Raw genomic sequence first — 15,115 nt, 5'->3', positions numbered from 1 at the left:
TTAGAATATTCATATATTGCAGGTGAGGGAATAAATTGGAGTAGATATTAAGGAATTTATACTAGATTTATAACCCTTGACAGAGTATTTTTTTAATACAAATTTGTTCGTAAGAATTAGGCAGAAAAACACTGATGTGAAAAAATGTTCATTAGAGGATTATTTATAATAAAAGGGAATTGGACAAAATAATTAAGGACAGCCTAAATCATGGTACAACCAAATGATGGTATACTATGCAGCAGTTAGATGAACAATTTTAAAGAAAAGTTAAGGGAATGAGAAAATATTCATAGTAAAATTTTAAAAGGATAAAGGAGTATACAATTTTATAAACCTGTATATCATAATCTAATTTTTAGTGGTTATTTTCTCTCAGGGGTTATGGGTGACTTTCACTTTTTACTTTGCATTTTTCAGTATTGTTTCAAATTCTCGATAATAATTGTATGTATTTTTATATTCAGGAAATGTGGAAAATGCTGCTTTTCATATCATATTATGTAAGTAAAACTATAAAATGCACATGCAGATGGTCTCAACTATATAAATAAAAATATTTATTTTTAAATCATTTTAAGGAAAATAAAAAAAGAAAAGAGCCGGAAGAAAAAGAGCTTTAAGTCTATTTGGCAAGCCATGGACAACCTGTGAAAGTTCATGGGCAGGGCAACATGTATCAGAGCTGCAGTTAAGACAATAGCTTAGGAGAGTTCTAACAGCAGGTAGGGAAAGGTGACTCATATCACGTGGTGGTAGATGACAAGAAGGGGTTGATATTGAGTTATTATCAGGGGTAGAACTGGAAGTACTTAGAGACTGAGAGAGGGATATGAAGGACAAGTAGGAGCCAAGAACTTCAAAAATTTCTTGAATATAAAAGATACATGCCACTATTATATAGAATTTGAAATAATACAGAAAAATGCAAAAAAAAAGCAAAGTAAAAATGAAAGTGCCAATTTACAGAAATATGGAAATTTGGAAAAAAAGCTGGTTTGAAAGAGATGTTAGGTTAATTTTTAAACTTGAGTTGAATTTGTGCCAATAAAATATTAAAGATATATTCAAATATTTCCCTTAGTTTTTATTATGTAATATGAACATAGTAAAAAAAATAAAATAGGAGAGAAAGGTACACATTAATATCAAATCTTCTTCTGAATTTTTTATAACTACCACAAGTCCTACTCTTCACTGGTAACCACCTTGAATTGTTTTCATTTTTATTTCCTCTGGTAATCAATTCCATATCTGTGGAGCTCAAATCTTGATATGTTGATCTATCAATATCAAACATACTTGATGTCTCCATACTCCGAAAGACCAGGAACTTGTCCTCTCCCTAATTTTTTTAAATTGAATGATTATTTTTGGATCCTATTGGTAACAATTGTAATATATTATACTTATGCTTTTATAAAAAGTTTACCCTTAAACTTCTATATCTTCATTGACCAACTTCAGAGAGTATCACTAAATTCTCCACAATATAAACTGAGATTATCAGTGATTATAAACTTCTCTCCATCTCTCATCCCCTGTTTTTCTCCCAATATCTGGCAACTATTCCACCACTTTTATTACGATTCAGAACATTTATATTTTATTCTGTAACTGTAATAAAATAATTCATGTTTTGCCTAGAGGTTGAATTCTAAAAACTGAAAACTGATAAACAGCATTTGATAATATTATAATTGTGTAAATATTATTGATATAGAACTTACTGCATGTTTGGGATCCATTGAGAAAGAAAGACAATTTGTTTGCTTTTTTTTTTTGCAGATGAGGAAGATTGGCTCTGAACTAACATCTCTTGCCAATCTCCCTCTTTTTGCTTGAGGAAGATTGTCCCTGAGCTAACATTTGTGCCAATCTTTCTCTATTTTGTATGTAGGGCACTGCCACATCATGGCTTGATGAGTGATGTGTACGTCCGCACCCAAGATCCGAACCTGCTTACCCCGAGCTGCTGAAGCAGAGTGCAAACTTAACCATTACACCACTGGGCTGGCCCCTTGTTTGCTTTTTAAGTAACTTTATTGAAGTATAATTTACACACCACAAAGTTCATCCCTTTTAAGTATACAATTCCAAGATTTTTAGTAAACTTACCAAGTGATGCAATCTTCATCATAATCCAACTTTAAAACATTTTCATTACTCTAATAAGATCCCTCATGTCCGTTTATAGTTAGTCCCCTTTCCTACCCCCAGCCCCAAGTTTCCGCTAATGTGCTTCATGGCTCTATAGATTTGCCTTTTCTGGCTTTTTTCACTTAGAAAAGTCATTTTAAGTTTTATACATATTGTTCATTCCTTCTTATTGCTAGATAGTATTCCATTGTTTGGATTCTCCACATTTTGTTAGTCATTTATCAGTTGATGGATATTTGAGTTGTTTCAACTTTTTGGCTATTATGAACAATTCTGCTATGAACATTTTTGTGCAGGTCTTTGTGTGAACATAAGTTTTTAAATTCTCTTGGGCAGATACCTAGGAGATGTAATTCTGTATTTTCTAAACCAGTCTCCTGAAGGGAAAATGTCCCAATTATTAAGACCACCTGGAGTTTATTTTTCTTATATGTCATCAGTTACTTTAAATCATTCCATGTTTTAGTTTGGTCTACAATCTAACCATGTCTTTTGTTCATGTTTTTTTCTTCTAGAGATTTAAAACAATTTTTAAATTAAATATTTTATAAATACTAAAAGGTATAAAGATATCACCTGTAAACTTATATGTTTACACTCTGCTTAAGAAATAAAACACTTCCAAATCTGTTGAAGAACCTTATGGATTTCACTTCAATAGCATCCCTCTCACTCCTTTCCAGAGATTATCATTATCCAGAGTTTAATGTGTATCATTCCTATGCATTTCTTTAGTCTTTTATTAACGACATATATATCCCAATTAGTAAAAAAATAAACATAATTATACTAACTAAATTCTTACTGGGCTTGATTTTTTTCTCAACATGATTTTAATGAGATTTATCCGTGTGTATAGTTTTTTACTGCAAGTCATACATTTTTACTGCCATATTATATTCCGTTTTGTGAATATGCCAACATTTACCTATTTCCCAGTTAATGGGAAGTTAGGTAGTTAAAAAAATTTTTTTGCCACTATAAACATTCTTGTGTATGACTCCTGCAATTGACTGAATGTTTGTGTCCCTCAAAAATTCGTATCTTGTAACCTAGTTCCTAAGTAATGGTATTAGGAAGTGGGGCATTTGGAGGGATGATTAGGTCATGAGGGTAGAGCCCACATGAATGGGATTAGTGCCCTTATAAAAGAGACCCCAGAGAGCTCCCTTGCCCTTACTGCCATGTGAGGACACAGCTGAGAAAATATCCTTCAACGAACCAAGAAACAGGTTCTCACCAGACACTGAGTTTGTCGACTCCTTGATCTTGGACTTTCCAGCTTCTGGAATTGTAAGAAATAAATTTCTGTTGTTTATAAGTCACTAGGTCTATGGTATTTTATTACAGCAGCCTGAATAGACTAAGACATCTCCTTTACATATGTAGGAAAGTATTTTAGAGTATGTGCATCTAACTTTTCTGGATGTTGGCAACTTGCTTTCCAAAGTGATTTTGCCAATACTCAACACCAACAGGAAATAAAGTTCCTATTGCTCCACATCTTTCCTAGTATCTCATACTGCCAGATCTTTTTTTCCTTCCCAAATTATTGGGTGTGGAAAGGTATATTTATGTTGTAACTTTCAAATTTCATTGAATACTAGTAATTTTTAACACCTTCTATTATGCTTGTTGTTCATTTATGTTTCTGCTTCACTGACTTGTTCGTATTTTTGTCCATTTTTATACTAACTTGCTTGTGTTTATCTTATGGATTTCTAGAAATTATTTACGTATTTTAGGTATGAAAACTTTGTTGGTTGTGTTATATGCATTGCAAGTAATTTTCTCAATTGTTTTTGGGAGATTTTAGGACTCCCTCTGGGGTAAATGACAGGTAAGTTTACTGTCCAGTATAACAAAGATAATGTTTCCCTCCCGAAAAAAGGTCTGGCATGCTTACTGTAAAATCCAGGTTCCCTCAGCTCAAGGTTCCTCTCCTATAATGCAACTCACTGCGTGTGCAGGTGTCATCTGGCTGTCTTCATGTCACCTTGTGGGAATTGGAGCTCAGAAAACCTGCACAAAAATGGCAATACTCTGGCTACTACTTTTGATGTGAGTAGTAAATACAATTCTCTGTCTCTGACCCAAGAATGTCTTCTATCAGCATCCAGAAAGCTGTGGTAAGCTGACCTGATAGCTTGTATGAATGGTGAAATATCAGAACTTTCACAGGTCTTGACATCTTATTGTATCTATTAATAAGATAAGGTATATCAATTTTGTTGATCTTTTCAAAGAGCCAGCCATTGATTGTCTCTTGTTTTTCTGTTTTCTATTTCATTGATTTCTGCTCTGATATTTATTCCTTTATTTTTAGTTATTTTGTGATTAACCTGCTCATCCTCTTGAAGTTTCTTAATGTGAATCCTGAGGTCGTTGATATGAGATCTTTGTTCATTTCTAATATAACTATATAGTGCTGTAAATTTTCCCCCAGGTACTACTTTAGCTACATCTCACAGATTTTGCTATGTTGTGTTTTCATCTTCATTCAGTTAAAAATACTTTCTAATTTCCCCTTTGATCCATGGGTTATTTAAAAGTGTATTATTTAGCTTCCAAGTATTTGGGAATTTTCTAGAGATCTTTCTGTTACTGATTTCTAATTTAATTCCATTGGGATCAGAGAACATACTTTGTATGACTTGAATTCTTTTAAATTTATCAAGACTTGTTTTATGGCCCAGATCGTGATTTCTTTTTGTAAATATTCAATGTGCACTTTAAAATAATGTGTATTTTGCTGTTGTTGGGTGGAGTGTACTATAAATTCAATTTGTTCAAGTCTATTGATAGTGTTGTTCAGATATTTTATATCTTTTTTTTTTTTTTATGAGGAGGACTAGCTCTAAGCTAACATCAGATGCCAATCCTCTCCTTTTTTCCTTGAGGAAGAGTGGCCCTGAGCTAATATCTGTGCCCATCTTCCTCTACTTTATATGGGATGCCGCCACATCTTGGCTTACCAAGTGGTGCGTCAGTGGGCGCCCGGGATCCGAACCTGCGAACCCCGGGCTGCCACAGTGGAGCGCGCTGCACTCAACCACTTTCACCACTGGGCCGGCCCCCTCTTTTATATCCTCAATGGGTTTCTCTCTACTTGTTTTATTAACTTTTAAAGTGAGGAGTATCAAATATTTGACTATATGACTATAATTGTGAATTTGTCTACTTCTCTTTACAGTTGTATTATTTTTGCTTCATGTATTTTGAAGCTCTGTTATTATGACACCTTCACTTTATATAGGCCCACCTGTGCCTTCAAAAATATATTTTTTAATAATTTTTTGAAAAATTGAAAATGTTTTTTGGCCTGGAAATGTTTAGAATATCTAGTCTTCCATATTGTTAAAAACTCACGTTTTTTCTTGTCGACTAAAAAATAATGTGCTTTCACTTAATTAATAAAATAATTAATCTTTTTAGTTTGTTAAGATTCTTGATAAATTAAATCCATTTTTTTTTTTTTTTTTGAGGAGGACTAGCCCTGAGCTAATGCCAATCCTCCCCTTTTTTCTCGAGGAAGATTGGCCCTGAGCTAACATCCATGGCCATCTTCCTCTACTTTATATGGGATGCCGCCACAGCATGGCTTAACAAGCGGTGCGTCAGTGCGCAGCAGGGATCCGAACCTGCGAAACCCGGGCCGCCACAGCGGAGCATGTGCACTTAACTACTTGCGCCACTGGGCCGGCCCCTAAATCCATTTTTCTCTTGGAGCCATCTTTTTGGATCTGTTTGGTTTCTTGTTCTGATTTGAACTAATTTCTTCCTAACTCTGCTTCACAGTTGTCAACCTGGGATTTTGTTTTTAATCTCTGTGACTAGGTTAGGTACATGTCTCTAATTTTAGTCACTAATTACTTTTCTACTTTTCAGGTATACTGATTCATGTAATTATTTTAGAAGAGTTTTCAGTAGTGTGCTTTCTGAATTTGGCACTTCTGAATATGTCATCTTAATCTTTGTCATGTGATGGTTTGCTAGGTGTGGAATTGTAGGTTTAAAATCATTTGCCCTCCAATTACATGGTGTATTACCTGGTGACAGTATAACCTTAATTGAAAACCAATAAAGTTAGCGCCACAAATATTTAGAACAATTTCACTTATGAATAAGAATATAAAGTTTCTAAATAAAATGAACACCAGCAATGCATAAGAACAATAATGCTGTATGATAAATTATTTGGAAAATAGTTGATCAGTAAACCTATTGAAATAAATAATTATACTACAATCTAAAGGAGAAAATTCATGCAATAGTATCAATAATAATAAATGCTAACAATTTAATAGAGCAGTTACTATATGCCAGATACTATTCTAAGTTCTTTATGTTATTTAAACCTTATGGAGAAGATGATATTATTATGCTTATTTATACATGAGAAAACAGACACATAATAGAAACTTGCAAAAGATCGTATAATTCTTTAAGTGAAAGAATAAGGATTCAAATCCAGGTAGTCTGGATCCAGAGTCTATGCCGTACTATCTTGGCATCAATAGATACTGAAAAATCACTCTATAAGTTTTTGTCAACGGCCAATTAAATACTAGGTAATAAGAATTAACTACTTATTATGATAGAGATAATTTACCCGAATGTAGAGTCAAAGCAAAGAGATGGAACATATGAGAGAAAAGAGATATATGGGACCAATTTTTACCCTATATTCAGGACTATTTTCTCAAGTTCCCTCCAGAACTTACATTGAAAGTTTTGTTTTGGCAAGCATGTTTTAATTTCTTAGAATCCTTTCTTATTGTCTTATTTCTCATGTTAGACTTTTTGGTTTAGTTTAATTTTATGGATGCGACATCTCAAATTTTTCTTAACATATTATTTAGAAAAAAAAAGTTATACACTATTCTCTAAGTTATTCTGTTTTTTAATGTGTTTTGTTTTTATTCTATTAATACTTCTTGCAGACATTAGCTATAAATTAGGAAAAAAAAATGCTTTGAATTCTCTACATTCACAGAAATAACTTTTTGATACTGCCTAAGGCTGAAGATTATCTTGGTCGAGGATTTAAATAATAAGCTGTTTCATGTAGCTTATTGTTCAAATTTTTATTTTATTTTATGAAACATTTAATGCAATCATTAAGCGTTTTTGTGTATTAAGTGTGTAATCAGTGTACTCTGAGTTTTTTAATATCGATATATGATAGAAGTGACACAGTGAAAGCAAAGGGCAGATGAGTTTTAATGATAAGATTCATCAACACATACTTAAGTAGAATAGTCCTCATTCTTTACATTGCAATATTAATAGTAAACTGGCCAATGTAAGGACTTGAAATTTCACAGCACAATTAGAAAATCATTTGTGGCCTGAAGGGAGTTAAAACCTCAAGGACTTTGGTATCTTGGCTCATAAAATAGTAACGGTGGAGTACTTTCTATGGAGATTTTTCACTGAGATTCATCTTTGAGAGCAGAATTCAGATGTTTGTTGACTGTCTCATTAAAGAAAAATTAGATAAGAGTTTCTTAAGTAAGGTAGCTAGGATTAAAATGGAAGGCACAGTGAAAGTAAAGAACAAAAACTAACTTATTTCTGACAACTCTGGTAAATGCTCATAGGAGTAAGGTTGTGATTGTGTAAAGCTGTCTGCTAGCTAAAGACGTTCAATTCAGATCGAGTTCAGGAAATAGCTTGTCTGGGAGAGGAAAACTGAAGCTTCACTTGATTTAAGCTCTTCTCTCTCTCTCTCTTTTTTTTTAAGAAACTGTTTATTTTCTGTCAACCTTATTCCCTTTTTCTGTTTAAGAGTCTGTGGAAGAGCAGCTTAGGATCACTCTGTGGTTGTTCCTACCCATCTAGTGGCCAGAGCAGTGGGGGCTGCAGACCAGTCCTCAGTGGCAGGCTGAGCGCCCCAGTCTTCAGTAGGAAACTGCTGAATAGGCCCAGAGGGCACCTGCATGCCTTCAGGCCAGTCTGCGACCTCGGGTTGAGGAGCAGTAAATTTAGGAGCAGGCACAGTCCATTCACCCTGAAATTCCTCCTTGGTCACGGCCTTATCAGCAGTGGCCTGCTCTTCCTTTTCAGTCTCTTCTGGGTCTCTGTAGAAGTTGAGATCAGGTGTGACTTCTCCCAGGTGTTTATGGGAGATGGTACCACGCGCGCAGGACTTGCTGGGCCAGCCTCCACCACCTCAGACCTACCCAGTGAGCTCCCTTGTTGTTGCACAGGATGGCAGTGTCCATGTAGTGCAGAGGAGAGTCTGTGTTACGCAGAGCCATGGTAGGCAGCTTAACATAGGATGCCTCTGTGAGAGGCTGGTGGTTAGCCCTGGGATCAGTAGCCACCAGAAGTCATGGCTCCCGGAAGCCTGCCTAGATCTGGTTAGTGAAGGTTCCACGAATGAAGAGGCCCTGGTAGGACTGGCTCCGGTGGCAGCAGCCAACTTCAGCAGAGCTCGCTGACCAATACTCCTGGACAATGTGAGTTTTCAATGGCAACAATGGCATGAGCTATCAGCAGCTTCCCCTAGGTTCTCTTCAGAATTATGAGGTAGATGCCATCACTTTTCCTTTTGTAGATGACTGTTCCATTTGAAAATTAAAATTGTTGCCACCTAAGTGGGTTCCTGCTGCAAGGAATTTGAGGACACCCTCCTCCTTCATTTGCAGGACGTCAAGGGCTCTAGACATTGAGCAAGTTTCCCTTTAAGTTAGCATGGGAACACAGAACAACACTGTGTGGACCCCTCTCTGGGTCGTGCGGAAAAGCTAACGTCTTCTAATTTGTAAAACAGAAGGCATTTTCCATAAAATTTTTCAAAGATGCTTTTTACGTGCATATTACAACTTTGATTACTAGATGCCATCAGTGTTGTTTAGATAGACGTAGTAACTTTATGTTGGAGGACTTGTCAGTGAAATCATAGTGCCTATTTTAAAGGACTGGCTTTAAATCTGGGGAATGTCTCTGTTTCTGTTTCCTCAACTGTTCAACAGGAATATTACCTACCTCATGGGCTTTTTGTAAGAATTAAAAAAGGTAATACTGTTAGGTACTGGAAACAGTGTCTGACACATAGTAAGCACTCAATAAATATTAGATATTGTTATTTGTCTCCTATCTATGAATGTCTTTACCTTAAACCTCAAGGTAATAGGCAAGTTTTCTTGCAGGGAGGAATAAAACTACATCTGGATTTCCAAACAAACAAGAAGAGATATTGCTTTTAAGTATATTTTTCTTAGAAGCTTGCAGATAGCAATAGCCATTATGGAGCTCATACTCAAGGTCTGTGCTTGTTTCAAAGAAAGCTCACCATGTGTTGGGAGCTTGGCAGATGACTCAATTCTGATTCCTTTTATGTCCACTTTCTCTCATTTTTCTTCTAAAATGCACAAGCAGCGCAACATCAGTTTCTCTCCTCTCCGTCTCTCCCTCCCCCACCGCCACACACACTCCTTTCCTTCAACATGCACACACAAGCATACGCGCTAGTTTCATTTTATTTATTTTTCAATTCCCAACGGATTCACAGAGCAGGCTGTGTGCAGCTGCCGTGTTTTCCCCTGTTAAATTGGCAGTTACCTACTGTGTGGAGTTGCTAGGAGAAGGTGAATAAGCATGATTACAGCATCATTGATGTACATGTATTTTCCGTAACAACCTGTGGAGCTCTGTGGTCTGTCTTCTGTATGGCTCTGTATGTTGTTTTCTCATTGTTGTCATTAATATTTGTTGCGTGTATTGTTAGAGCATGATATATTTTTAACTGTTGGCTCCAGATCAATTAAGAGACAAAAACCTTGGCATTTAAAACAGGCACTTTTTTCTCAGGGTGGTGCTGCTGATACTGGTTCCTGCCATCTGTTTTCTTATTACAGCTTGCCCTCCTTCCGTTGGTAGAGAGGAATTCAGCTTCTTCTGGTGCGCTAAAGTCATTCACGTTTCTCTTGTGCATAATAAATTTCGTAAACTGTAGGAATTCTGATGTGTTTCAGTGCACGAACAGTAACAAATGAGCTGCTTTGAGGGATAGCTAGAGCGCTCAGTCGGTCAGTAGTACAGTAGCAGACTCACATGTGCGGATTGTTCCTGTGAGGTCAGAGGATCTGTTTATACTGCTGTCTACTTGAGGCGGGTGATGCGGTGAGCAGTGGATATGCCTGTCAAAGTCAATAGCAATTCTGGCAGAGGCTGCTCTCTGCTTTGTAAATCTGCATTGTTTTGATAGATAAGAGATGCTACTGTATAACTGTTTGAGATTTGTAGTGGACTGACGAATGCTTGTTCTAGCTGCTGAAACTGACTGTAACTATATTGCCCTAGGAGTATCATCATGGGGTCTACTGCTACAGACATTGAAGAATTGGAGAACACCACTTTTAAGTATCTCATAGGAGAACAGACTGAAAAAATGTGGCAACGCCTGAAAGGAATGTGAGTAAGCTCTTTGCTTGGTTCTGTGTTTTTATCCCCCCACCCCAATTTGACTATTAATATGACTAATAGTTGGTACTATCTTATTCTGTGGACTAATGTTTCCTTTCAAAAGATTTTCTTTTAAAAATTTATCAGTCTCAGCTGAGAATTTGTTTGAAGGATGGATAGTTTTTTTGCACCTGTATGTTTTGTGTAAAGTAAGGTAACTCCTCGAGAATTCACTTCACTGTTATACTACATAGCTTCTTCAATACATTCTGTATGTGTTGTTTATATATGTGGTTTAGATATACAGAAAAGCAACTAGGAAAGCTGCTTGCCAGGGCACTTGCAGTAGTAAAATTTCCCTCAGGTAAATAGAGAAATTACTACTCGTACTTATTTCTCTGTGATTAGGTTTTGAAAAGACAAGGACAGGATTAATATGATGATAAATAATTATACTTTATTGTGCTTATTCTTTGTGTCTTAATAATATTTCTTTAAGAAAAATTGTTTATGTGGTAAAAATACTAGCAGTGTATCAAACTTATTGGAGAGTTTTGGTTTTAAATCAACCAATTCATTTCTTCTGAGAGTACTGAATAGCTCATGGTATAAAATAGACCTTAGTAAGATGAGTCAAGAGATGTGCTTATGTCAGGCATGAAATGTAAGTACCTGAATCAAACTTTAATTGCAATTCTATTCACCTTGCTATTTAAACAACATTTAAGTTTTTTTCTGTGTATGATACTAATTTCTGTTTAGTGTTCCAGCACACTACGTTTACATGCTTTATTTTAATTATGTCATAATTTAAAAATCAGATTTAACATTTGCATAAAAATGTGAAATATGGATATTTACAGGTCATTGCAATTGCTTAGCCTATTTGCGATCTCAAATGAAAATATATTTGCTTTTCTATAATAACAGCTGAAGGAATCCTATACTACATGAAATAGATATTTTCTAGGATTCATATTTCTCTTGCTGTGTTTACATACTATTTTATAAAATGCAACATCTGAGTAAATTTAATGTCACTGTTTTGATAGCTATGATTTTTTTTTAAAGAAAAATTGTATCAAACTTTGTTTAGAGGTAAAAATTCCTTTTACTTTCCTCCATTTGAATGTATTTAATGGTGCTTATGTATTTAAATAGTGTTTTCTGTATATTTTCTTACACTTGAAGTAATACATGGCATTACAGTGCACTAGTATAAGAGCACACTAATAATGTAAACAACATTTAACAGAGAATAACTACTAAAAAGGAAGCCATCTTTACATCATCTGAATAAATTAGAGAACTATATTTCCAAGATCCATTGAAACAAAAAATAAAAAAAAGAAAAAAGAAGATTTAGAAATTACAGTTTTTTGGTGAGGTGGTTCTCTAGAGAAACAAATAATCCTATAAAAGCAAATAATAGCTTACAAAATTAATTAGCATAGATGAAAATTAAACATTGGCAGTCATCAGATGATTTGTGTCCTAACCTAATTAATGGATGAACATCTGTACCAGAAAAATTGTATCTTATATTACAACCTATTTAAAATTTTCTTCCCTTTAGCAGAACAGGATGTTTTTGTTTGTTTGCTTTGTTTTGTTTGTATTTGTTTTATTTTTCTGTAGTTACCTGAATGTATAAAGATGTATGGTAGTGAATTTATGCACATGTCTTTAAGAAATTTGAAAAGTGACTTTGTATTTACCTAACATTTTAGGGCAAAGTTATCTGACTTTCACTTTATCAGTTGATCTCAAAGATCAATCTGTCATTTCATTTCAGTAGAGGGTGGTAGAATCATTCAACAGTAGAATTCATGACTTGATATTCAGTATGGATGTAGGATATAATAATATATGTACATACTAAATAAATTTTGAGCTGTGTCCACAGAGAGTCACTGAATGACCATGTAGGGAAAAAAATCAGTAATAACTAGGTTTTTTTTAAAAAAACATCATTACTGAACTGATTGAAATGACTGCTTTCCCGTCAAGGAAAGAAGGAATTTGCATTTTGGTACTATTATTCTAAGTTGTACTTTGACTTAAGACATATCCAGTATTCTAGTTTTAGAATTGTCAAAACAAGAATCTTGAAATCTAAAATCTGTATGACTAATGACAACCAAATTGTTTAATTATGGTCTTTTGTGTAGTCTGCATTCAAAGCAGTGAGATGAGGGACTCCCTATTCCACTGCTGAAATTGTCTTGCCTATTTAAAATGTAATATTGACTCAAACAGAATTTTAGCTTATCAAAATTTCTAGTGCTAGAATTTCACTTTTAAGTATTGGCAATTAAAATCATGCTATTCATGAAAGCTATCAAACAATTTTGCAATAATTTTCTTAGTTTTGGAAAAAAGACTCAATGAAAACCTTTAGATATTTGTTTGGAAAGTGATTTTTTTATCTTTTACTGTATCTAACTTTACAAATACATTGCTTTATTTCAACAGGATATTCTGTTTTTAAGTGAGTTTACAATACGTACATTTTTGAGGTTAAATAAAAATAGAGACAAACGTTAAAGTAAAATAAGGTTTATTCAATTATAACTTAAATATGGAAAACATGAACCACTACAGGTAGATATTTACAGAAAGTATTTTATAGGCATTATCATATAATGTTTTAAAACACTTTTTTGAATCCATAGACATAATTTTAAAATTTTGTAACACATGCAAAAACACTGGTAAACTAAATTAAAACGTCAGTTCTCCTCTACCATTTTGTTGATTTCTTTCATTAAGCTCCTTTTAAATCTCCTTCATATAATATTTAATTGAGACACCATATTCAGTGATGTGCTAAGAAATCCCTTATTTGTTTGTAGGAACAAAGGTGAAACAGTTTTCTCTTCCCATTTCTGTTGTAGATTTGTATGCTTTAATCTATCAATTTTCTTTTTATAGTTACGGTGTTTTTTTTAGCCTTCTTTAATCTATCTTCTACCACTAATTTGTCACTCAGTATGACAATTTAAATTCCACATTATGACTCACCTTCTAGGATGATAGAAACGTTAGCAAATGACTATGGCATCATGTCCTTCATAAACTACATTTAAAAAGAATCATATATTGTCCATAAGTTATCAATTGTTTAGGACGTGGAAAACACTTCCTATTTCTTCTGCCATCTCAACACCTGATGAAATTTCTGGTTCTGAAGTTTCCTGTGACTCTGGGACCTACGCTGCTTCCTACATACCAAAGACGTTTTTCTAACACTAGTCTTTATAAAGATTAAGTTTATTGATTCCCATGAGGAAAGTTGATTTGAAGATTTTATATTTGTTTTCATTTGTGCATAGTGTTTTTTTTTCCCAAAGGATTTCAAATAATCCCTTTTTGTGTCACGGTAGTGTTGCTTTTTTCTTCTTTAAATGTAAAAAAAACTCTACAACTGTAGATTTTTTAAAAATCAAACATATTTTAAAAGATTGGTGCTGATCTTTTCAGTCAGTGCTACTGTTCTATTTGATCTAAGGAGTAACAGCATTTCCAGAAAACTGTGATCAAGTAGAAATCCCAGTGAAAATCACATGACATCATAGCAAAAACTAAATCACAGTGTTATCTTACTCATTTGTTCAACAGAAGAGAGGAAAGTTTGAACTGCTGCAAATCATAAACTATTGACAAAAATATGACTCACCACTTCATAGTACTTATTGCCATTTTCTTCAGTTTTTATAAATGTAGGGCTAGAATCTATGAGAATTTCAGTTAGAAACTAACTTAATATATGATAATTAATTTTATATGTATAGACACATACCTCCTATCTGTCCTAATCCAGACAAATGTCCAGATATTAAGATCTGGAATTGTGAATGCAACAGTTGAAAGACTTAAGTTAAGCTTCTTTTCTCTTTTTTTCTCTTTGATTGCTGGTAAACATGATCTTCAGTGGTGGAAAAATAAAATGTAGAGAAGCAGAAAGTGAAGGAGAAAGGAGGATCTATATAATAACCCTATAACTAATTTCAATAAGCTGTTATTGAAGAGGGCAGTGTGTTGTATGGTTCTCAGATGAAGTAGCTCAAACGCCCAACACCCAGAAGATATAGCAGAAATACATAATCAGAATAAAAATTGGCAAAAAAGGTAAAATGACAGAAGTTATTAGCACCATATTTCCAAACTGGAATCATACTTTAGGATGGAGTAGCATTATAGGTTAGAAGCAAATCTGATCCTTTTTCTCTGCTGCTTCAAACCCTTTAAAGCTTTCTAGTGCCCTTTCCAAGTTCAGCATCCTTAGCAGAGTCTCCTTGTACCTGCTTGACTTTTGGAGCCTCCTCTCATGCCTCTCTCTCTATGGCCCCCTCCTGACCAAGCCCAGGGTTGCACAAAAGAAATGCTGCTTACCACCCATCTGCCTTTGTTCATTTTGTTTTCTCTTCCCATGAGAACCACTTCTTTTTCCTCTCTCAGTCAGGGTTGCTCTTGCTTCCCATGAGGCTTTTAGAGATATGTGGGGATGTTTCTGGTTGTGCAGTGCCTGAGACTGTTTTTG

At 34.5% G+C, this 15,115-nt stretch overlaps 1 protein-coding gene and 1 pseudogene across 1 annotated transcript in view; one reads left to right on the top strand and one right to left on the bottom strand.

The window, feature by feature from the left end:
- The first annotated feature begins 4,136 nt into the window (after window positions 1-4,136).
- The window catches only part of PDE1A (phosphodiesterase 1A), a 330,610-nt gene continuing 319,631 nt past the window's right edge, over window positions 4,137-15,115 (top strand). Inside the window, exons 1-2 of the mRNA XM_058549370.1 lie at window positions 4,137-4,221; window positions 10,471-10,581. Coding sequence (XP_058405353.1) covers window positions 4,193-4,221; window positions 10,471-10,581 — 140 coding nt within the window. The 5' untranslated portion in view covers window positions 4,137-4,192. The remainder of the gene's footprint in view (window positions 4,222-10,470; window positions 10,582-15,115) is intronic.
- LOC131410877 (small ribosomal subunit protein uS2-like) lies at window positions 7,976-8,860 on the bottom strand (annotated as a pseudogene).

The sequence above is a fragment of the Diceros bicornis genome, chromosome 10 (genome assembly GCF_020826845.1).
Source record: "Diceros bicornis minor isolate mBicDic1 chromosome 10, mDicBic1.mat.cur, whole genome shotgun sequence".
NCBI lineage: Eukaryota > Metazoa > Chordata > Mammalia > Perissodactyla > Rhinocerotidae > Diceros > Diceros bicornis.
This window is presented reverse-complemented; position numbering and strand designations above follow the sequence as displayed.